Raw genomic sequence first — 21,966 nt, forward strand, 5'->3', positions numbered from 1 at the left:
AAGGTTTTGACGAGAAGCGCAGCGGAGTCAACAAACGAACAACTCTCCACGCGCGAGGAATTTGCCTAGACCACCCGGTGTTCTTCAGGCTGTCGCACGTGTTCCGTACAGCGCGCAGCTCATCGAGGAGACTGCCCCTTGTGGGCTCTTCCCCCGCGTCCCCGCGCAGTTTTGCTGCAGTATCAGAGAGAAAATGAGTGCTATTGTGAGTGGAGAGTCGGACAAATTAAGGAGGATGGCACTCAAGCGTCGCCAAGGTCGCCTGCGTAGTAGAAGCTGGTCGGCGCGGCGGCGCGCAGACACGGGGAACGATGGTGACGGGCAAGATCAAGGTAAGCGCCGGGCGCTTACCGGCTTCCGCCCCGCGCCGCCGATATTCGGCAATGGCCGACCGCGCTTCCTCCGCCGCGCTTTCTGCGTTCTGCGTCCATCGCCGCCGCCCCCCGCACTTCCGACAACGGCCACCCCGTCGTCGAGTGATCCCCCTTTAATATCCAGCGAAAGGAGCAGACAGCACAATGCGATCCTCGAGAACTTCCTCAACGACACGCACCCCACTTCACGACGCGATCTCAGCCTATGGCACCTATCCCCCATCACCCTCAGCACCCACGATGGTTCCAGACATGTCCTAGATGCACATCCAAAGGTCCCTCTAAGGTCTACATGTCGCCGATGACCGAGGAACGCGTCCTCTCTTATCGTTTCTAAAAGCCGAAGCAAGATGTGTGCACACCCGACCTGAATATCCTGGTAAATCGTCACCTGAACGGAAATATTTGACCTCCAAGGATCGAAGGAGGACAACTGGGCGAGCTGATCTCTGTATATGCGACCCGCATCCGTAGCACATATTTGCCTCTAGGACGTTGAGAAGGTCGTTTTGAATATGTGGCGTCGCTTTTGGTACGTTCGTACATCCACCGCCTGAGCCTCCGCTGACCGGCACAACACAGACACATGGTCTACTAGTGGTATACACGTAGTTTAGAAAGTGTGGGCGCTCTTCGCGCAATCCCCCACTCGCAATACACCGCCGTCTTTTCGTCTACCCTCCCGTTCCCCATCACCGACGCGTCGCATACAGCAAGGCTGACCGCATGTACGTCATTTCTAACACGCTGCATAACAATTTCAGAGTACTATCTCGCTTTCGGGACTCGCCCCTCGCGTCTAAACCGCCGAATACCCGTATGCCGCCATTATGGTCCCCCACGACTTCCTCTGCTATACGGTGAGTGCGTACTCTCCAACGCGACATTCTGGGCACTAAAATGTCGGATGAAAATTTCGGAAGTTTGCCGCGCGCCGGCGGCGGCCTCGGCGCGTCCGCGTCCACTTCGCTATTCTCACCAGGGCGAGAACAATGGAGCAACCCCAATTCCCCCTCACCGACGACCGCCCAACATGTCGACACAACGGCATACACGTGTCGTGCCATGGCTTTGACTCTTGGGAGGTCGGCGCGCGGAGGAGATGCGCCAGCGGCGCCCCGCCTGCCGTGCAGCTCAAAGCCTGCTAAATGGAGATAGGACGTGATGGCAGCAAGTTCCACTTTCCCCTCCTCTGTCTACCGTCTTTCGCGCGCCACGTCAGCAGCTGCACGTGTCCCTCAACTGCCCGCGCACTCTCCCAGCCTTACTGACGCTGTTATCCGAGCGATGCGGACAGAAAGACGATATACATCGACTTGCAACTTGCGCGCCACCCAGCGGGAGCGACGCATAAACTTCCAGGCGTCCCTTCCGGAGGCCACGTGTACGGCATCTCAATCCCGGGCGGGCAAGTCTCGACGCATTTTGAGCCCGCTCTGGCTGACATTCGCGCAGGGATACGGCGGAAGACTGAATGCGCGCCCTCGGCGCTCATCCCCCAATCTTCCGACTTTCCGCTGGGCGGGTCTCGGTCGCGGACCGCCAAGTCTGATCCGGAAATATGCGACGCCGGTCTGGAAGATTGAACGGCGACTGGGCGCGGCGTTGGGCCGTCCGCGAAGTATAAAGGGTTGGGCATCTGACCGCTTCAACCAGCATTCCCCTCCTTTCCTCATTTTCTCTCACCCTTCCTTACCTCCTCTACCTCTTCATTCGTATCCTGTACCATCTCATTCAGTGTGAGCGCTTTCTTCACTTTCTTGTACTATCTCTTCTGACCCTTCTCTATTCAGGTCTTACTATCTGCTCGTCACAATTCAGTATTGCTTCGTGAGTCTGCCCCATTTACTCTCGGCTTCGTACTGACTAAAATTATGTCCTAGACTACTTCGACTTCCTGTTACCCGCGTTTGCTCCCCTCTAAACGCTCTACCCATTTACTGATCCACTCGCATAGCTTTCTTCCTCCGCGCACCATCAATCGACACCAAACGCACTCTAGGTACGTTGATGACTTTCATTCCTTCTTCTTGTGCATTCTCACTGACTATTAGCCACAGAACCCTCGTCGCTGTCTGATCCTCGCTTGTCGGGTAACGACGGGCGAATTGTCCGACACCGCGCCACCCTGACCGACTTTGCTCTAGACCATCACGGCGACCACCACGACTCGCGCCCCCGCCTTTTTCATCTCACCACTATCCATGTCGACGCCGCAGTCCCCCTGCTCACCTCCATGATCGCTCAGTAGGCTCGGTAGTCGCTGAAGAGCACACTCTGCAACGACGGTAGGCACTTGCCTAGTCGCCCGCCTCGTCCTCGACGCGGTCTCCTGTAGTGATATACGGTGAGCGCGACTTGATTCCTCATGCTTGATTTTCTTGACGGTCTTGAGGCGGACCGTTCGACGCTGTTGGGGCGAGAACGGGCCGCGCTTCAAAGGTCCACGGCGTCGAGCCATTTCGACTGGCCTCACGTCGCGACATCTAAAGACAGTGACGGCGGTGATTTGACGACGCCTGCCGCGTTCCTCGGTGAGTTTTGACTTCTCTCTCATCCAGAACTGCGCTTTACTGAGATGTATTACGCAGTCTAACGTCGCTCACGACCCCATCTCAACTTCCCTCGCTCGCCCATGACTCTGGCAACTCACGAGCGCTGGTCGAAGCGTTGAGTCAGCGTTCCCCTCGTCGTACTCTACGACTTTATACCACACAGGCGAAGTGCGCAACATCCGCGACGCCGTTCCCCGCCCTTATCCCACCCCATGTCGTTGCCTCGGCCCCCCTCGACGACCAACAGCAACGCCCCTCACGATTCGAGCTACCTCCCCCTCCATCTAGGCCCTTCACTCGGGTCACTCCGACTGCACGCGACGACGCGGGGGCGCCTATGCACCATCTTCAGGAGGAGGAAGGACCCCCAGTTCGGTCGTGATACCGAAGAGAGACTGGTGAGTGCACGGTAACGTGCCAATTCATTGGTAGAGGGGGAACTCGCATCACACCCCCACCCCGATACCGTGTTGACTCGATTCCAAGTGCCTTTTCCTTGAACCTCCCACCGCCGAGGGCGTGCACGCGCTCTCTGGGGTGGACGATTCGACGGATGAGGGGCCTCCTCCCCCCTTTCGAGGGCACAAACCACGCGGGAAGGCCCTTTTCTACGAGGAGGGGTGCGGTTGTGGGTAAGCTATGCCCCTTTCCGTTGTTTTCGCTAATTTCGACCCCTTTTTCTTGCCGGGCTGAGCCGCCGGAGGCACGCGCGCGCATCCTCAGGTGAGATATGCGACGGGGGAGGGGTCTTCCCCTTCCCCTTCGAGTGAAGGGGTCATGAGCGGCGCGTTTGAACGTCGGAGGGGGCGGAATTGGGGGTAAGCGATGCCATTGTCCTTGGTCTAATCTACGCTCACCCTCGCTAGGCACATCCGCGGGAGTACGCTTTCGCCCCCCTTGAGTGAGATACACGACGGAGTAGGGTAGAAGATTCCCCTACCTTCCAGGGGTCGGGGAGGGGTGGGGGTCGCCTTGATTTGGCAGAGGGGTTGGGAAAATTGGTGAGTTATGCCCCTCCCTCAATTCTACCTCCCCCTTTCGGCTACGTCGAGCCGCCGGAGGTATGCTCGTGCCGCCTTAGGGAGATGTTTCGTGAGGGGTAGGGGGTCCCCCTCGCGCCCCTGTTATCGGTTATTGACTGACCTTTCTGGCAGATGTGGCGGACCGCACGGTTCGGGGAGAGAGGATCCAAGGGGGGAGGGCCGGCCCCCTAGCTACGTAAGTTATGCCTCCCCCCGCACCCTTTTTGCCATCCGAGGGAGGTTTTGCCCCTTTGTGAGATGCCTTTTTGGTGCGGTTCAGCCGCCGGAGGGGAGCGCGCGTTCCCGCGGTGAGTTATGCGACGGGGAGAGGGAATTTCCCTTACCCCTTCTCAGAGATTTTTGGGGCGTACTGATGCCTTGCGAGCCGGCTTTTCGGCGAGGGCGTGCCGCTAGAGGCGCGCGCGGGGCCCCTCGGCGAGGAATGCGGCGAGGGTGGGGGACCCTCCCCTACCCCCACGTTGCGACATGCGGCGTCGGCGCCTTGTAGGACCCTTTCTTCTCGGCGAGCGAGCGCCACCGGCAGGCACGCGTGAGCTTCCTGGTTGAACATCACGACGAGGTGGAGGGGGCCTCTCCCTCCTCCCCTCCTCCACGATTGGAGGAAAAGCTGGGGCGCCTTGAATCCCTTCCCGAGGCAATATTCGGCGGGGGCGAGCCGCCGGAGGTGCGCGCGGGTACCCTCGACGAAGAATGCGGCGAGGGTGGGGGACCCACACCTCCCCCTCCCCCCACTCGCAAAGTGGGGGGGTTGCTACCGCGCCTTTTCAACCCATTTTTGGGTGATTAAGAGCCGCCAGAGGCACGCGCGAGCTTCATCGGCGAGTATTGTGATGAGGGGGAGGGGGCCTCCCCCTCCTCCACGATTCGAGAACAAGCTGGGGGCGCCTTAACCCCTTCCTGAGGCAGTTTTCGGACGAAGACGAGCCGCCGGCGGCCTGCGCGCGCTCCCTTGGCGAAGGATGTGATGAGGGTGAGCTGCCCTCCATCCCTTCCTCCTTTCAATAAGCGCACTGACGCCCTTTCTTCCCAGCTTTCGCGTACCCCAAAACCCTCGGAGGCGCGGGCTCCTTCGGAGAGCGACGCGAAGAGGGTAGGGTGCCCTCCATCTCATCCAAACTCATGAAACATGCTGACCCTTTTTCAGACCACCTTTTCAGCGAGCCCGAGCGGCCGAGGGCGCGCGGGGGATTACTCCGTGGAGGGGCGAAGGGGTGGGGTGCCCCTTCTGTCCCTCAAGCAAAGGTACGTCCCCTTCCCCTTCGTCTCGACGACGTGCTGACGTTATTACTAGGCGCAATACCTCGCACCCCCGCTCTCAAAGACGCTCACGAGGCGCGGACGGCGCGTTGAGAGGGGGAGGGGGAGGCGCACCTTCCCCTCCCCCTGATATTTTTTGGTGCGTGAAGGGGGATATGCCGCATGCTCATTCGACGTTTGTGACCGTCTCAGGCCCCTTGGAGAGTGCGCTCCCTCTTTCGAGGGAGGGGTGCGATGAGGGTGAGTTCATTCTTTCCTTCAGTTGTAAGGGGGGAGGGAAGGGGCGCTTTTGTCTGGCGTGCATTCCCTTTCCAGCGCAGGAGAAAACGAAGTCACTGACCTCTCCTTGACAGGTTCTCGTCCCTACCTAGCGCGGGGGCGTTCCCTCCCTTCGCTCGGGGGAGGGGGCGATGGGGGTAAGCGCTACTGAAGACGCTTCGTGAGTTAAATCGAAGGAGGGCGATTCCTCCGCATCGCTGCACTCCACGCCACTCGAGACCACCAAGCCCAGGTCTGCATTGCGCTCCCTCTCACCTTCGCGTCGCAGGCAAGCCCTTCGTCGCGCGGCAGGAGCTATCTCACGACGTGAGTAAGGGCACGAGCAAACTGATCTTCTCGCTTCTCGACACCGAAGCGCGGGTAGCGCTTTGTGAGGTAAGTACTCCCCCTGAGTGCTCGCGCATCGTGTGCTGACCGCATCGTCTCGTCTAGGCTGGCCCTATATCCTCGCCGTGCACGTTGACGAGTTCGAGGAGGAGGGGGTGCTTACGAGGAGGGAGGGGGGCTTAGCGGGCTTCGTACGTGTCCACCCCAAATCGTTATTTGTCGCGTCGTTGTTGTAGTCGTACATACTATGAATAAATATGCTACTGCCCCCCATCGTGCGTTTGCGCTTGGCGTACGAGAGGAAGAGCGAGCGTTGAGCGCAGCCCGTCGTATTCCGTGCGCAAGGGTGTACACACTACATTGTTGGCTTGACCCTACCTTTCCGACGCTCTTCTTCAACACGGAGAACGGACTGCCCTCATCACCCACGACAGGAGACGGCAACTGCGTCCCTTGCACACCCAAAGGCGCTTCTACCGAGGATTTGCACGCCGGCTCGTCCTCTATATCCGTATCCATACTACTCCGCGCCGTTTCCTCGTCCTCCGCCTTCTCCATACTCAAGCAGTCCGTCTGCGACTCATCGCCCGCCGCCCGGGTGTCCAAAACAAATTCCTTCGCGCCGTCCGCATCGTCCTCGGCGTCGAACCATTCGAGGCTGCTGCTGGCGGTCGTGGAGCTGGAGAAGCGCTTTGTGCGGCCGTGGGGGACGACCCAGTGCTCGGTTTCGCGCGGAGAGTCGACGAGATGGTCCTCGTCCTCCTCGCTCGTCTTGGGAAGGGTGGTGTCGAGGCTGACGGTGGCGGTGAGGAGCTTAGAAAGCGTCGCGTGCTGATTCTTGAGGGTATCAAGTAGTGAGAATACTTGCTGAGCTTCTCCGCTACTGGGGTCCATGCTCGTTCGAGGCGCGTCTGGTTCTCCCGGTTGCAAGTTATGGTTGGCTGCGCGACGTCAGTATGCACTTCTGCACTTAGCCTAGCGACGTACACTTCGACTTGAAGATGCCAAACGCGCCTGCCTTGTGATGTTTATCCTTGCCATTGGACTTGACGCTGGCATTCTTCTGCATAGCCGTCTCTCCTTTCGAACTTAGCGTTTGCAGCGCGGTCTCGAGTTGTGCAATTGTCTGGTGATATAGATCAGTCTGACGTCGCTATAGCGTAGTCGGTCCGGATTGCGCACCGAGCCCATTTCTTCTACTACTGCGCTGGACTTGGAGATGTTGACGACTCCCTGACGCGCGCTGGCCATGCGAACGCTCATGGACCGCCGTGCTTCAGGACCCGAGATAAACTTTCTGGGGAGGGGTTAGACAGCCGCGCATTCTAGAGGCATCTGCACCAACCTGAACGCAAGCATCCATTGGTTAAAGTCGTCGGTGCAAAGGCATTTGATGTGGAAGGTCGCGGTGTTGGAGTCAAGGGTGATGTCCTTCCGCCCCGGTGTACTCGAGATGGCAGCATGGTGGAGGTCAATGTGGTCGCGGATGGGCTGCCCGGGCTCGAAGGAGTATGCAAGGATGCCGGACTGGTAGAGCGTGAAGTAGCGCCGGGCGAATCCTGCAGGTGACTAGCGGTTAGCGTCAATCAGGCGTCGTGTCATCCCACCACGCACCTTGCATCTTCTTCCTCCGCTTCTTGAGCACCCAGCCGCTGTGCACGACGGCCTGGCTGGAGGCCGCGTTCGCCGCCAGTCCGACCGAGGCGGAGGCGCTGACGGCGGTGTGGGAGGGAATGTCGGTGGAAAGGCGGTTTGCAGCCATGGAGAGTCGGTTCGCCATGGTGGCGCGGACACCGTCACTCTCCTTTCGTCGACGGGTGGAACGAACGAGAGTGTTTCGCCAGCATTTGTTGCTTTCGAGCGGCGAGCGGCGAGCAGCGCTCGGTCCGGTCCGCACGTTGTCAGCTCGCGTGGCTGACATCGCGTTCGGCGACAAGTCCGCAAGCCCATCCTTCTCGACGTCTCGCACAGCGACGGGCTCCGTTTCGTATCTATGCGGGCATGTGCCTCGCGATGAATCCTTTGTTGAAGCTGCTTACGCAGAGGCCGATGTATATTACGGGTGTACAATAGTACAAACCTGCTTGCTCAGGATCTCGTTATCTACGCCGATCAGCCCACTCAAGCGCGCATGCGTCCCCGGCAAGGGGCCGTATTCTAGTTGGTAGCGGTGCATACGACAGCGCGCGCCGCCGCGAGAACCGCTAAGCACCGGCAGTGACGAAGGACGAATATTTGTTCATCGATAAGTCACCATGGTGTCGTGCCGGCTGATTCAGCGGATAATCGCCAAATACAAAACCCTTCCGCTCCGGCCCGTTACCATCGCTCCTCTCCTCCTACACCCATCGTCCCTCCCAACACATCCAAGAAACAATGGCCACGTATGTCCTCGCCCAGTCTGCGCGCTCCAAACCTCGCTGATCGTCGCACAGCGGTGATATCGGTCTTATTGGTTTGGCCGTCATGGTACGAAAGCACCTTTACGATCGCCAGCATCGATGACCAATCGCCTCTCTAGGGCCAAAACCTCATTCTTAACATGAATGACAAGGGCTTCAATGTTGTTGCCTACAACCGTACCACCAGCAAGGTCGACGCCTTCCTCGAGAACGAGGCCAAGGGTGCGTTGCGACAGAACCCTCGCAACCGCTCCCGCGCTGACAGGAGCGTCGCAAAGGCACCAACGTCCAGGGCGCATGGAGCATCGAGGAGCTTTGCAAGAAGCTTAAGCGCCCTCGCAAGATTATCCTCCTCGTCAAGGCTGGTGCCGCCGTCGACGCTTTCATCGAGCAGCTTGTCCCGCACCTCGAGCAGGGCGACATCATCATCGACGGTGGTAACTCTCACTTCCCGGACACCAACCGCCGCGTCCGCGAGCTCTCTGCCAAGGGCCTCCTCTTTGTCGGCTCTGGTGTCTCCGGTGGTGAGGAGGGTGCCCGTCACGGCCCTTCGCTCATGCCCGGTGGCAACCCCGAGGCGTGGCCGCACATCAAGGAGATCTTCCAGAAGGCCTCCGCCCAGGCGTACGGCGAGCCGTGCTGCGACTGGGTCGGCCCCGAGGGTGCTGGTCACTACGTCAAGATGGTCCACAACGGTATCGAGTACGGTGACATGCAGCTCATCTCCGAGGCCTACGACATCCTCAAGCGCGGTCTTGACTTGACCGAGTCTGAGATCGCAGACATCTTCCTTACCTGGAACAAGGGTGTCCTCGACTCCTTCCTCATCGAGATCACCGCGAACATCCTGAAGTTCAACGACGACGATGGTGTTCCCCTCGTTACCAAGATCCTCGACCAGGCTGGCCAGAAGGGTACCGGCAAGTGGACTGCCATCGCCGCTCTCGACGCTGGCTCTCCCGTCACCCTCATCGGCGAGGCCGTCTTCGCTCGCTGCTTGTCTGCGCTCAAGGAGGAGCGTATCCGCGCGTCGAAGGCGATCGCTGGTCCGGCCAAGGAGCCGTTCAAGGGCGACAAGAAGCAGTTCATCGACGACCTTGAGCAGGCGTTGTACGCCTCCAAGATCATCTCCTACACCCAGGGCTTCATGTTGATGCGTGAGACCGCGAAGGAGGTAAATAATTGCGCGTTTCTTGAGCTGATCGGTGCTGACCTCGATGTAGTACAAGTGGGAGCTCAACTACGCCGGCATCGCCAAGATGTGGCGCGGTGGCTGCATCATCAAGGTATGCCCGATCACCGTACAATCATTGTCAATCCGACTAACGTTCACCCAGTCTGTCTTCCTCAGCGACATCTCGAAGGCCTTCGTCAAGAAGGGCGACCTCGAGTCTCTTCTCTTCGACGAGTTCTTCAACAACGCGATCGAGAAGGCGCAGCCCGGCTGGCGGCGCGTCGTCGCGCAGGCCGTGCTCTGGGGTATCCCCACCCCCGCGTTCAGCACCGCGCTCGCGTTCTTCGACGGCTACCGCAGCGAGATCCTGCCCGCGAACCTGCTCCAGGCGCAGCGCGACTACTTCGGCGCGCACACCTTCCGCGTCCTCCCCGGAAAGGAGAACGAGCGCTTGCAGCCGGGCAAGGACATCCGTGAGTATTCTACTCTGCGCAATCATGAACCGTGTTGTGACAACCCTCGCAGACATCAACTGGACCGGCCGCGGCGGCAACGTCTCGGCGTCGACGTACATCGCGTAAGCGCCCTCGCTCGACGTCTTTAGCGCTGTCGGCCTCGCGCGTGCGCCACGTAGGCGTGCGTCGGGGCGCTGGGTGCGACACAACCTATTGACGGGATTATAGACCACGGTTGTATAGGCTTTAGTGAACTCAAAGTGTACTTGTTGGCAGAAGAAAAAAATGAACTGTACTTTGTACTCTTGCTTTTTGGCTTGTCGCTTGCGTCTCTGGTCCCTTGGCTGCGTCTCAGATGCGTGCGGTCGACTTTCAGCGCAAAGCAAAGAGCCTGGGTGTGGACTGGGGAACATGAGGAGGCCCGTGACGCGTGACATAGGAATAGTGTCACGGTTGAATTTGGCCTCCTGTCGTTGTGAGTTCTCTGAAATAGACAGGGGTCCATGCTAGCAAGGGCCGCTCCTCTTTTCGATGAGAACACATGTTCCTTCCACTGTCGTGTAAGCTCCTGGCTCCGTGTACCTATAATCCTCTGGTGTCCTCACTAGAATGAGTCTGCCCAGGATTTTGCAGCTCTGTTTCAAATTCATTCAGTATTATATTTTGGTGAAAGTTCTTTCCGAACGCGCGAAATGTTTAGGAGGGTCGGCAGAAATTACTTCGGACGCGTGATGCACCCACAACGTCACGACCTTGCTCGCCCTTTGGCACAGCGGCTGTCGCGCCTCCGCTCTCCTAAGCTTCACTAGGAGGCAGGATTAGATCGCCTGGGCCTCACCCAACGCTTTCTCGGGGTTCAGCGTTGGCCTTCGAGCATGGACAGCTCATAAGGTGCTGGTTTGGGCGTCAGGACTTTTCGCGAATATTTGGAGATCGTCGTGAAGTTCATTGGCTTTGTTACAGGAAACTCGTGAAAGAATATTGCTTTTCAGGTTGTGTTTCATGGAATATTCTAATGAGAAACCCAACCGTAGAAACCTTATCTAGAAACCCGGTTTCTGTCGGCGAGCATCCCGGCGACGCGCCGGCGAGGTCTTTGATGCCGCGCTCGGCACTACAGCACGAGGCTATCGGCCAACTCCGAGAGGCAGACGAGCTCGACAGCGCCGGCCTCCACTGAGTACTTTTATAGGATATCGCCCTGCACCTGAGGCATGAGGGCAAACATTAGTGCATTTGGTCGTATTTTGACACAGAATGGATCTTAGGGGCCCTCTCGAGGGTGCTTTCTGAGAATAAAGGTCGTTTTCCCATTGTAGTCACGTGACCATTTCGTCCACCAGTGGACACAATGTCCTATGGGTCAGTAACAAGTCCTGCTGGCTAAGAGGGCTAACTGAGTCGTATCGGAGCTGTTAGCCTGATATTTCACACTCCTACACCAAGACACTAAGCTGGAAACAGGCGGTGCTGTGGCAAACGAAGGAGGAGCCGCGAGCTCGGCGGCTTCGGCACCCTCAGGTGGGATTGATGGCGCATCACCGTCTCCCGGGCGCACGGCCTGAGGGACGCCGGTAGAAACCCAGCCTCGTGTAAAGAAGTTGAGCGGGTTTCTACAGAATTGCCTTATAAGGAAGGCAAAACGTAGAAACCGGGTTTCTCGTTAGAATATTCCGTGTTTCATGTATAATCCTACAGCGGCGGCCAGATCAATTGCGCGCTGCCTTTTTGGGAAAAATCGCCGAGGCGGGTGTTGGGCGTGGTCGGAAAAATCCAGTTTCTTCACAAAACGGTAGAGCGTAGCCAAAAACCCCCAAATACGAATTTTGAAGCGAAACGGGCATGTAATTCGTGAGATATGTGCCGTAGACTACCTGAGGGCGCGCAGTGCCATATGACGCATGTCGGCACATTTTACGAGGATCACGGACGCTCTCCGGCAAAGTTGGTATGCAGACGGGGGTTTTCATGGGCGCTCTACCGTTCTGTGAGGTCGCCGAGACCCGCAAACTATGCCTAACGCTCGCCTCGGCGATTTTTCCCAAAAAGGCAGCGCGCAATTGATCTGGCCGCCGCTGTAGGCAGACCCACTATACTACTACTAGGACGTTCGTCTGACCTAGAGCCTCACAGCTACGCTTCTGCCTCGATATCAAGCTTAGCCATGTCAATAACCCACCATTTATTCTCCGCGCGCATCTTCCCCCTCTCGGACATGTAGATAGTGTACTCGCTCCTCAACCGACGCTCGACGCTCGAACGTTATTCAGATGTCCTTCCGGATTGCCTCCTTTATCAAGGCTCTTTTCTGGTGCAAACGACGGTCATGAGCGATAGAGAAACATGATGAGAGATCAGCATACCGTGACCACGGTGAGCCCGCCCAATCGTGAGGTAGCAAGGCGTCGTACAGCGCCGCGCACTTGCTCAGTCCGTTGATTTGTATGCCGTACTCAATCGCCAGTGCCTCCAGTTTCCTGATGCACTCTCCCCTAAGGGGCGTCTCCAGCCACACTTCGCGCAGTGTTGGCGATAGGTCCAGCGGCGAGGACCATACATCAACACGTCGTCGCGTCGCGATCGCGATAACGACCTCGTCATGGATACGCTCGGGGAAGGAGAACAGGAGCCTCTTCAATCGGGGAAGATACTCGAACGATAGCTGGCGCTCATCGGGTGCTCGGCCGTCCAGAGAGTCAGGGAGAGGATCAGGGTGGCACAGTATGTCGCGAAGGGTCCAGGCGAAGCTCTCAATCTGCCCAACAGAGGTTCCTTCCATCATCTCCACGCGGTCATAGTACGTGTCGTACTCGAAGCGTAGGTCCTCCAATTCAGGAAGCGCGCTGAAGATGTCTTCCAGTTCACGGTCATCCTCCATGATTGAAGAAGACGTAACGATCTCGAGAGAGGTGAGGTGGCAACCCGAACGCCGGAGAAAGGGTAGGATGGGTGCAGATGGCACGCATAAGGCGCGGAGGCTGACCAAGCTCGGAAGGCTTAGGCCCGCCAGAAAGCCTTGTGTGGCATTGGTCGGAATTCTCTGGTCCTGCTCGAGCGACAGGCGGCGCAAGGACCAAGATCCGCATTCGGGGGAAGGCACGTAATCTTGCTGCTCCCATTGTAGTGGTCTGTCGTCCCGCCAGGAGAATGACCGAAGATTTATGCACAACGTGATTATCTCGGCACAGATATGGGATGGGCAGTCGTTGACATCCACGACAGTGAGTTGATGCCAGGGTAGACCGAATGGTAGCCTCTCCCAAGCCGTGGGCACGCACTCCATGTCCAGTGATAGCTGAGACAGCTCTGGAGTGTTTCCAAACAGCAGCGGCCTCGTTTCGTTATCTGTGGATGACCCTGGTTCTGCTCCCACCCAGTGCATGAGGAAACCCAGCTCTAGATGAATGAGGTGGGGAAAGAACATGCTGCCAACAGAAAGCAGTTGCGCACTCCAGGGATCTATCAGGGCAACGTTCCGCCACCTAGGAGCAGATGATGTGACGCTGTCCAGTGAGTTCAAGCAGTGCTTGATATCTTGCAACCGAAGACGCAGAAATGGGTACGGTACACCGGCAAGAACCTTCTCTAAGTGTCCTTGCGGCAGGCCCTCCATTGTGCCGAGACGGATGCGCAACTCCGGCTGTGCCACTTGCGAGTCCATCGAGAGGCGGCGCCACCACGCGCAAACATGAGGGACGGGATAAGAACGCGAGGGCAAGAAGTTGGGTGGATCTGGATCTTTGGCTTTCATGACGATGTCGTATGGCGCATCCTCGTAGGATACCCAGACAGAGTCGAAGATATCGGCCATGATCTCATCGGGCAGGCGACGAATGGGCGAGAGCAGGATGCTCTCCCGCCGATCGATTGCAGACTGCAATTCGTCCAGCTTCAAGCGGATCCGATGCAGTTCCTCCTCGAAGACTCGCGCAGTCGCACGAAGTTCTTCAAGCTCAGTGTATAGTACAGGCTTGGCCGTGTCCGAGGGCTGGGCTCCCGCTCGCAATGTAGGGAGTAATGCGGTATCGTCCTGGCAGATGAGAGGGAGCTCACATTTCGCGACACAACCGCAACTAGCACATCCTACCAGAGGGAAGGAGGCCATATTTTAGATAGACCTGGGGAGGATGAGGGCTAGCTTGACGATGTGCCAGAGTAAAAATTACTGGAATATGGTTCTGGTCAAGGTTCGGCGTGGGTAAACACCGCCACGAAGTGAGGTGACGCTCTGGTGTCCCACGTTATTTGGGAAATCACGGGGCGAAGGCGAAGGACTGCGTAAAGCCCAGTTTTGCGCGCGGTTCCACTATCTGTTCGCGTCCATGAAAACTACGAGCCCCAAAACACAAGGCGCGTACCGCACTGAGCTTGTGGCACAACGATAGTATAGTACTTTTCAAGGATATGCAAAATCGAAAGGCCCCATTCCAACTCTCAGCTGATCCAAAGCATGCAATTAGGCCTCCCCGCTCTTGACTGCCCGGATGTAGTTCAGGGCACTTCCATGCCTCAACCACCGCAGCTGGTCCGCGCTCATCGTGTGCGTAACGGGTATGCGGAAGACGCTGCCGTCGGAGCGCTTCGTCACCTTGAGGTGGAGGGGTGCGTCTGTGAAGCGCGTGAGCTTGCTTCATTCCGCGAAACGAGCTCGTACGCACCATCCTTCCCGCTCAATAGCTCCGCAAGCCCCTCCGTCTCAACAGTATCACCCGCCCCAATCTTCGCGTAGTCCGCCTTGTCGGCGAACCAGAGTGGCAGGACACCTTGTTTCTGGGATAGAAGTCAGTACTCGTTCGCACCTCTATCCTCGTCCACTAACCTTCAGGTTCGTCTCGTGAATACGCGCAAACGATCGCGCCACGACAAGGGCACACCCATAGAACCGCGGCTGGAGCGCTGCGTGCTCCCGCGCGCTTCCCTCGCCGTAGTTCTCGTCCACGATCAGTGCCCAGGGCTGCCCGCGGTCGCGTAGCCGCTTCGCCGTCTCGGGAATGGTGTCCTGCGTGTTAGACACCGGGTCCACAGCGGCGTTGACAGCGTCGAGCTCGTCGTTGGTGGCCTAGGCGTGCGTGTCAGAGGCAACATCCGCTGGATATGGATGTCGATACTCACTGTGATCAACAAGTTCTCCGAGATGTTCGTGAGGTGGCCCTTGTACTTGAGCCAAGGACCCGCGGCCGAGATGTGGTCCGTCGTACACTTGCCGCGGACACGCATGAGCACCTGGAGGGCAGGAAGCTCGAGTCCGCGCGGGTTGTGGTCGCCGAAGTGGCTACCGAAGGGCTCGAGCTTCTCCAGCCGTTGACTGTCTTCCCGGATCCTGACCTCAACGCTGGGGTCGGGTTGAGGGTCTGGGTGCGGGTATAGGCTGGCATTGCCCGTAGCGAAGCCGGCGGAGGGGAGATCGATGGAGGCGGGTGGGGAGAAGCGGAAAGGGGGCGCCCCTTCACGCTCGATGGTGTCTGTTCTCGGGTCGAAGCCGACACGGCCAGAGAAGGCGGAGGCAGTGACAAGGACGGGGGACGCGAGGAAGTTCATGGTGCGCAGGTTCCCGTCGTTGCGCGCGCGGAAGTTGCGGTTGAAGGAGGTGAGGATGGCGTTGTCGCCCCGCTCCTTTGCCTCCTTCTCGTCGCCGCGCTTCCACTGGCCGATGCAGGGGCCGCAGGCGTTCGCGAGGACCGTGGCGCCAACGCCCTCGAGGGCACCGGTGATGCCATCGCGCTCGAGCGTTGCGCGGATCTGCTCGCTACCGGGCGTGACGAGGAAGGGCACCCTGGTTTTCAAACCGGCTTCACTCGCTTGCCTGGCCAGATCCGCCGCGGCGGTCATGTCCTGGTACGAGGAGTTCGTGCATGAGCCGATGAGCGCCGCGCTGAGATTGTCCGTGTACCCCTTCTCCTTCGCAAACTCGGTGAACTTGCTGAGCGGGGTGGCGAGGTCGGGCGTGAAGGGTCCGTTGATGGTTGGCTCGACCTTGTTCAGGTCCACCTCGATGAGGTCGTCGTACTCGGCGCCCTCGTCCGCGGCGAGGTAGCCCCCGCGCGCAGCTAGGCCTGCAGCGCGCGCGGTATTGGCGCGGCCCGTGGCGCGGAGATACGCGTCCATGTGCTTTGTGAAGGGGAACGCGCTCGTCGTCGCGCCGACCTCGGCGCCCATGTTCGCGATCGTGGCGAGGCCGGTGGCGCTCTGCTCGTGCACGGCGGGGCCAAAGTACTCGAGGATGTTCCCGGTGCCGCCCTTGACCGTCAGGCGGCCCGCGAGGTTGAGGATGAGGTCCTTCGGCGTAGCCCACGGATCGAGCTCGCCCGTCAGGCGGATACCGAGCACGCGGGGTGCTTTGAGCTCCCAAGGCGTGCCAGTCATGGCGTCGACGGCATCTGCACCACCGACACCAATGGCAAGTCCACCGAGACCACTGGCGTTCGGGGTATGCGAGTCGGTTCCGAGCATGAGCATGCCTGGCGCGGCATAGTTCTCGAGGACAATCTGGTGGATGATACCCGAGCCAGGCGGCCAGAAGGCGATACCGTACTTCTTCGCGGCAGACTCGAGGAAGTCAAAGACCTCCTGGTTGGCCGCAATGGAGCGCTCGAGGTCGGCATCTGCGCCGACGTTGGCTTGGATAAGGTGGTCGCAGTGGATGGAGGTGGGGACGGCGCAGCGATCGAGGTCGGCGGACATGAACTGGAGGAGTGCCATTTGCGCGGACGCGTCCTGCATCGCTACGCGCTGCGGGTGCAGCTGCAAGTAGCTCTGTCCCCGGACGATGCCTGACTCGACGGCCTTTGCTGGGTCGGCAAGGTGCGCGTAGAGGATCTTCTCCGCGAGCGTCAGGGGCCGGTTCAACGCGGCGCGCACGACGTCGAGCCGCTTCTTGAGGTCCGCATAAGGTGGTGTTATCTGAGCGCAGGACTTCTCCGTCACGCTCGCGGCGGTCGCGTACGCTCGTCGTCGCAGCATCGTTCCAAGGGTAAGGGCAAGTGCCTCCGCGATCGTCGATCACTTGTTGAGATGACATGCCCAATCGGACCGCCTGCATTCGCCCTCGGCCGAAGTCCGAGTCCACGTTCCCGGCCGATGATCAGTTCGCAGGGTCACAGTCTGATGGCGCAAGTTGAACTTGGTACGTGAAGAGCCTGGAAGGAGAGGTTGGAGAGGTCTCTGCGAGGCAAATGTATCGTGAGCAAGGGTATAAAGGTAAAAGTCAAACCGTGACTCACTGTGACTGTGGGAAGACTGGCCTGGTAAATTCAGGATTATCAGAGCCTACTGAACGATGCTTTCGGGTGGCATAGGCCCGCCAGATCGTAATCGTGAACTCTCAGGATGGATGACGCTTGATATACTCGGGCTTGAGCAATCTATATTCCAGGCTGAATAGCTAGGGCCTTCCCGGTTGTAGAGGCTTGCGCAGTTGCAGCGATATTCTGAGGGCTCAATAAGTTAGGAAGCGGAACCACTGGCCACAACGAAACACCTTACTCGACCGATAATTAGATCCCGATCCGATGAGAAAGGGAATGGATGAGCATCGCCGCAATCACTGAGTATATGCGCGTATGGTGGCGGGTCACGACTAGATCGCTCAGGCGACGATGTACCTCTCAGGAAGAGGGGCTTGAATTTATGGCCAGCCAGCGCCTTGTTTGAGGACGAATGGGGAGGGGATGATGAAAGAGAGAGCAGAGAGCGAAATGTGACACCTTCAAACGCGTTCAACCGGGGCGTGACCGTGTCGTGACGCGCGCTCAACGTTGTGCACCGTGCTCAGGCGAAACGAGTTTATCAGATAGAGGATAAGTATTGCTTCTTCTTGACTACTATCGTACAGTAAACCGTGACGATCGTGAATACATCGCAGCTCATGCATTGCGTAAAGTCCAGAAAATGTTTGAGCCACTCGCTTAGTTCACCGTCCCCGTCAACCGGATATCTCGGCTGCTCGCGCCCACCGAGACCGTCAGCTCGCCCTCCGGCACCACCCAGCCCTGCCTCTCCACATCCCACACGCTCAGGTCGTACCGCGTCAGCTTGACCTCGACTTGGGAGACCTCGCCAGGCTTGACGTGCACGCTCTCGAAGCCCTTGAGGTTGAGCGGCGCGCTGTTCGTCTCCTCTGGGAAGGTCACGTAGAGCTGCGCGATCTCGTGCCCTGCGACGTCGCCGGTGTTCTGCACGGAGAACGTGACGGTCGCGACGGTCTCGTGGAGCGCGGGGTCCATGGAGGCGAGGGCGGCACCGTCGGAAGGAGCTTCGCCGGAGACGGCGATGTCGGCGTACTCGAACGTCGTGTAGGAGAGACCGAAACCGAACTCGTAGCGCGGCTCGATGTTGTTGGCGTCGAAGTGGCGGTAGTCAATGAAGAGTCCCTCGCTGTAGGGGATGTCCGGGAAGGGTCCGGTGGGAGAGAGGTAGAGCACCGAGGCCGGGTAGTCCTCAGGGGCCTTGGCAATGGTGTAGGGCAGGCGGCCGCTGTGAGCAGAGGTCAGTTCACAGATCACTGTTGAAGATGGATTGGATGCATACCTCGGGTTGTACTCTCCGTACAGAATATCCGCGATAGAGTTGCCAGCCTCTTGCGAGGGAAGACCGGTCCAGACAACAGCCTTGACTATAGGAAAGATGAGCCTTTGTGGCGCCGATAAAACACAAGAATGCGTACCATTGGGGTGTTCGATCCACTTCTCAACGATGATAGGCCCAACCGTGTTCACGCAGACAATGGTGTTCTCGTTGGCATCAGCAACAGCTTGCACGAGGGCGTCCTAGGGAAAGGTCAGTTTAAAGGGATTTGCAGCCGCGTCAAGACACATACCCCCTCATGCCAGGCATACAGATCATTGCGGTCGCCGTAGGTGCCTACACCCCATAGTCAGCACTCGCCAACCGACCAAAATCGCCAGGCTCACCTTCCACCGGCACCAAATCCTCCCCCGAATCCGACGTGATAAACACCAGCGCAACCTGCGCCTCCTTCGCCAGATCCGCCGCATACTCCGTATCGTAGTCGTCCAACGAGCTCGTCACCTCCGTCCCGTCCTCCGCCGCGCGCGCCGTGATCGCGTCGAGCGGCGTGATCAGGTAGGGGTACGTCCCGCTGCCGCTGCCCCAGCCCATGCCGAGGACGCCGTCGTTGCAGGACTGGTACTCGCAGCCGTTGAGGCCCTTCGAGGACGGGCCGGCGCCGTTGCCGAGGATGGCAATGCTGGCGGGGGCGGTCTTTGTATTGTTGCGCCCTGTCTTGGAGTTACGACGACCGTGCTTGGAGGTCTTGGAGGAGGCGAGGGGCAGGATGTTGTCCTCGTTCTTGAGCAGAACAGTCGACGCGTCGGCGATCTCGCGGATGAGGCTGCCGTGGTCGGCCTGGACGTTAATGTGCTGATTGGTTGCGGGATCCTCAAGGTCCCAGGTGTTGAAGTTCGTCTCGGGGAAGCCTTCGTCCTGACCGAGGAGGTACCTGGTGTGAAAGGGTTAGCAAATCCTGGCATGTATGAACGGGGGGAAGCACTCACCAAGCCGCAAGAATCCTCTTCGCCGCGTCCGTCACGCGCTCCTCGGACACGGTCCCGTTGTTCACCGCCTCGATAAGTCTTGGCCCGAAGATCGGCTCTCCGGTCGTCATGTCGTCGCCGGGCATGGTCATCTGAGGGAGGGGTCATGGGTTAGCAAGCGAAACGCCGACGGAGGTGATGGAGGGAAGCAAATTTCCCAGTAATAGGACGTACATCGAGTCCTCCGTTCACATCGGCGACCTCGTGAGTGGCACCCCAGTCGGACATGACGTCTGTTGTTGGAGGTAGGTAAGTCGCGAGGAAATTGGAGAAGAGAGAAGAGGAAGACACGTACAACCAGGGTAGCCCCATTCGCCTTTCATGATCTCGTTGAGCATCGCGTCGTTTGCGCAGGCCCAAGAGCCGTTGACTGTTAGAGGTCAGCGCGTGCCCTCGAGCTAGAGGGCTCTCAAGGAGCGGACGTACTCTGATCTGGAGGGCAAGTTAGCGTCCAAAGGCTTTCATCGAACGAGAAACCAACGTACTATAACTGCACATAAACGACGCCGTGCCCGCCAACGCGCTCTTCAAGAACTATGCCAATCCATCAGCCCAGCTCCGAGTCCCCACCACCTCATACCAAACCACCCCACTCACCGGCGCCAAATAAATCTCATGCTGCGTCCGATCGTCCACAATCGAGGAGCTGTTCTGCCGATAGTGCTCCTGCTCGTTGTTGATGAAGTGCTTCGCGGAGGTCTGCACGCCCGCGCCCTGGATGCCCTTGATGGTCTCGTAGGCGGCTTCGCCCGCGAGGTAGGGGTCCGCGCCGAAGCCCTCCCAGTTGCGCCCGGCGGCGGCGGTGCGCATCATGTTCCTACGAGGGACTTAGTGTGCGAAGATGGGCAATGGGACAGACGACGCGTACATGTCAGGCCCGAGCGCGACATGAACGCCCTTTCCGCGGAACTCTTCGCCCATGGCGGCGCCGCGCGCGCGGATGAGCTTGCGGTTGAAGGTCGCAGCGGCGTTGACGCCTCTGTGAATGCATGTTAGCTACGGCACGTAGGGTTTGAAGACGTTACGGAAAGTAGGCCTTCGAGCACATGCGACTCACGGGTTGAACGCGGAGACATTGTCCGCGGCGCGAACGCCGAGAGGACCGTCTGTATCAGGAGTGAGTACGAACAAAGAAGTGAGGTAAAGTGAGGGCCTGCTGACCTTGGAGACAGATTTGCGGGTACCCAATACTGGGGATGGGAGGCGTGTTGCCGACGCAAGGGCCTAGTGAAAGTATGAGCTACTTGTTGATGTTGTGACCGATGAATAAACGTTACCGTTCTTGAACCCAGTACCAGTCGTGACGTTGACCTTCTCTTCGAGGGAGAGTTTGACGACGGCGGCTTCGGCCTTCTCGTACGCCGCAGCCCACTCGGCGTTGAGGATGGGGGTCGCTGCCAAGGGCTTGAGACGCAAAGAGCACGAGGAGGGCTGGTCACGTACGGATCTTCGAAGTGGCCGTGGACGAGGGCGCAGAGGCGGAGGTGCTTGCGCTGACGGGTAGGGAGGATGATGCGCTGCCGGTGGCAGGCAGGGAGGAAGATGACGGGCTCGAGATGCCGCTGCTAGTTGGGGCCGCAGACGACACGGAGAGACTAGTGGCCGACGCGCTGATGGCGGTGGCGGACGCGCTCAGCGTACTGGCGGGCGCGCTGGACGCGTCCGACGTGCTGTCGCTCGAAGCAGAGTTGGTGGCTGGCACCGCAATGACGGCGCCACCAAGAGCAAGGACGTGGAGGAAGAGATGTGTACGCATGGCCAATACACTCGGTGATAGCGGTGGACTTCACCTTGAGACTCGAGCGTACGTCCGTCCGGCCTTTTATGTGCGAGGCGCCAAGGACGGGGTGCGTCCAGGCGGATGACATATCGTCCAGGCAAATGTCATAGAGAGGCAGGAGAGGACGATCTTCCGCTCGATGCTCACCTCATCGAGGGGGAAAATACCGACGAGGAAAAGGATATATCCACGACTAGTGTGGTCGGGGAAAGCGCGGACTGGGCTCTGAATCTGGATGGCCGCCAGGAGCCGTCAGCTGGGCTCCGCATCCATCGATGCGCAAGGGGCAAAACAGAGGAGAGCATGCGCGTCGCACATCAGCGGACCTCCGGGGTTCGGAGTGGGCAGGCTGGGGTAGGCTGGGGAACCGGGCAGGGGAAAGTAATCGCTGTCAGATGACTGCGGCACATCGGAAGTGGCATCGTTGGGTGCCTCTGGATGATTTATCCTGGCGAGGACCATAGGCGCCAGACGCCAGCGTGTGAATGGGAGAAGACGCTATGGGCGTCTACCATTTGCTCCCGCGGTGGGGACGTCATGACGGAGAGTCAAGCTATTGTTCCCTGTGCGAACATCCTCGCCGCGGCGCGTCCTTGTTGACCTCCAGAAGCCTGGGAATGAGAAACAGGAAGTAAGATATGTTTTTGAGCTTATTTCGAGCAGACGGTCGCCCCATGACAGCGCTCGGGGCTAAAGCTGGCCGATACCGAGAGCGTCAGGAGCAAGTTGAACTTTGGATGACCGGCATCGGGCGCTACGTCCGAGTTTG

At 58.8% G+C, this 21,966-nt stretch overlaps 9 protein-coding genes across 9 annotated transcripts; 3 read left to right on the plus strand and 6 right to left on the minus strand.

Moving 5' to 3' along the window:
• Positions 1-327: 327 nt before the first annotated feature.
• Positions 328-753, minus strand: SCHCODRAFT_02490537 (uncharacterized protein; the record flags this gene model as incomplete). Its single annotated transcript, XM_050342928.1, has 1 exon — positions 328-753. A coding segment is annotated over one exon (426 nt), but the record flags the coding sequence as incomplete, so codon positions are not given.
• A 557-nt stretch (positions 754-1,310) lies between these two features.
• On the plus strand, positions 1,311-2,715 carry SCHCODRAFT_02722620 (uncharacterized protein). Its single transcript, XM_003038392.3, has 5 exons — positions 1,311-2,113; positions 2,168-2,204; positions 2,258-2,273; positions 2,332-2,376; positions 2,435-2,715. Exons 1-5 carry the CDS (start codon positions 1,539-1,541, stop codon positions 2,623-2,625), a joined length of 864 nt encoding a protein of 287 aa, XP_003038438.1. The 5' UTR covers positions 1,311-1,538; the 3' UTR covers positions 2,626-2,715.
• A 426-nt stretch (positions 2,716-3,141) lies between these two features.
• SCHCODRAFT_0103600 (uncharacterized protein) lies at positions 3,142-5,467 on the plus strand (the record flags this gene model as incomplete). The annotated part of the gene is made up of 9 exons (XM_050340892.1): positions 3,142-3,327; positions 3,416-3,549; positions 3,796-3,809; positions 4,084-4,147; positions 4,879-4,942; positions 5,003-5,065; positions 5,117-5,214; positions 5,264-5,368; positions 5,422-5,467. 9 exons carry the CDS (start codon positions 3,142-3,144, stop codon positions 5,465-5,467), a joined length of 774 nt encoding a protein of 257 aa, XP_050202454.1.
• A 480-nt stretch (positions 5,468-5,947) lies between these two features.
• SCHCODRAFT_01162839 (uncharacterized protein) lies at positions 5,948-7,615 on the minus strand (the record flags this gene model as incomplete). The annotated part of the gene is made up of 6 exons (XM_050341138.1): positions 5,948-6,080; positions 6,209-6,776; positions 6,823-6,961; positions 7,018-7,132; positions 7,181-7,394; positions 7,450-7,615. 6 exons carry the CDS (start codon positions 7,613-7,615, stop codon positions 5,948-5,950), a joined length of 1,335 nt encoding a protein of 444 aa, XP_050202455.1.
• A 555-nt stretch (positions 7,616-8,170) lies between these two features.
• On the plus strand, positions 8,171-10,173 carry SCHCODRAFT_02612965 (decarboxylating 6-phosphogluconate dehydrogenase). Its single transcript, XM_050344570.1, has 7 exons — positions 8,171-8,219; positions 8,271-8,304; positions 8,357-8,459; positions 8,516-9,411; positions 9,461-9,523; positions 9,575-9,884; positions 9,937-10,173. The coding sequence occupies exons 1-7, from the start codon at positions 8,212-8,214 to the stop codon at positions 9,990-9,992; spliced, it is 1,470 nt and encodes a 489-aa protein (XP_050202456.1). The 5' UTR covers positions 8,171-8,211; the 3' UTR covers positions 9,993-10,173.
• A 1,728-nt stretch (positions 10,174-11,901) lies between these two features.
• SCHCODRAFT_01039638 (uncharacterized protein) lies at positions 11,902-12,769 on the minus strand. The gene is made up of 2 exons (XM_003037037.1): positions 12,230-12,769; positions 11,902-12,174 (listed from the first exon to the last, which is right to left on the minus strand). Exons 1-2 carry the CDS (start codon positions 12,742-12,744, stop codon positions 12,162-12,164), a joined length of 528 nt encoding a protein of 175 aa, XP_003037083.1. The 5' UTR covers positions 12,745-12,769; the 3' UTR covers positions 11,902-12,161.
• A 275-nt stretch (positions 12,770-13,044) lies between these two features.
• SCHCODRAFT_02460883 (uncharacterized protein) lies at positions 13,045-13,677 on the minus strand (the record flags this gene model as incomplete). Its single annotated transcript, XM_050342611.1, has 1 exon — positions 13,045-13,677. A coding segment is annotated over one exon (633 nt), but the record flags the coding sequence as incomplete, so codon positions are not given.
• Positions 13,678-14,322: 645 nt separating this feature from the next.
• On the minus strand, positions 14,323-16,826 carry SCHCODRAFT_02697228 (aconitate hydratase; the record flags this gene model as incomplete). The annotated part of the gene is made up of 4 exons (XM_003037036.2): positions 14,323-14,474; positions 14,525-14,636; positions 14,686-14,925; positions 14,979-16,826. 4 exons carry the CDS (start codon positions 16,824-16,826, stop codon positions 14,323-14,325), a joined length of 2,352 nt encoding a protein of 783 aa, XP_003037082.1.
• An 892-nt stretch (positions 16,827-17,718) lies between these two features.
• Positions 17,719-21,311, minus strand: SCHCODRAFT_02172097 (glycoside hydrolase family 3 protein). The gene is made up of 16 exons (XM_003037035.2): positions 20,861-21,311; positions 20,695-20,811; positions 20,579-20,641; positions 20,475-20,523; positions 20,286-20,396; positions 20,015-20,234; positions 19,903-19,951; positions 19,844-19,849; positions 19,713-19,787; positions 19,592-19,650; positions 19,379-19,509; positions 18,776-19,323; positions 18,682-18,725; positions 18,529-18,631; positions 18,393-18,477; positions 17,719-18,338 (listed from the first exon to the last, which is right to left on the minus strand). The coding sequence occupies exons 1-16, from the start codon at positions 21,171-21,173 to the stop codon at positions 17,771-17,773; spliced, it is 2,541 nt and encodes an 846-aa protein (XP_003037081.1). The 5' UTR covers positions 21,174-21,311; the 3' UTR covers positions 17,719-17,770.
• Positions 21,312-21,966: the final 655 nt, after the last annotated feature.

This window comes from Schizophyllum commune, assembly GCF_000143185.2.
Source record: "Schizophyllum commune H4-8 unplaced genomic scaffold SCHCOscaffold_2, whole genome shotgun sequence".
In the NCBI taxonomy this organism is placed as follows: domain Eukaryota; kingdom Fungi; phylum Basidiomycota; class Agaricomycetes; order Agaricales; family Schizophyllaceae; genus Schizophyllum; species Schizophyllum commune.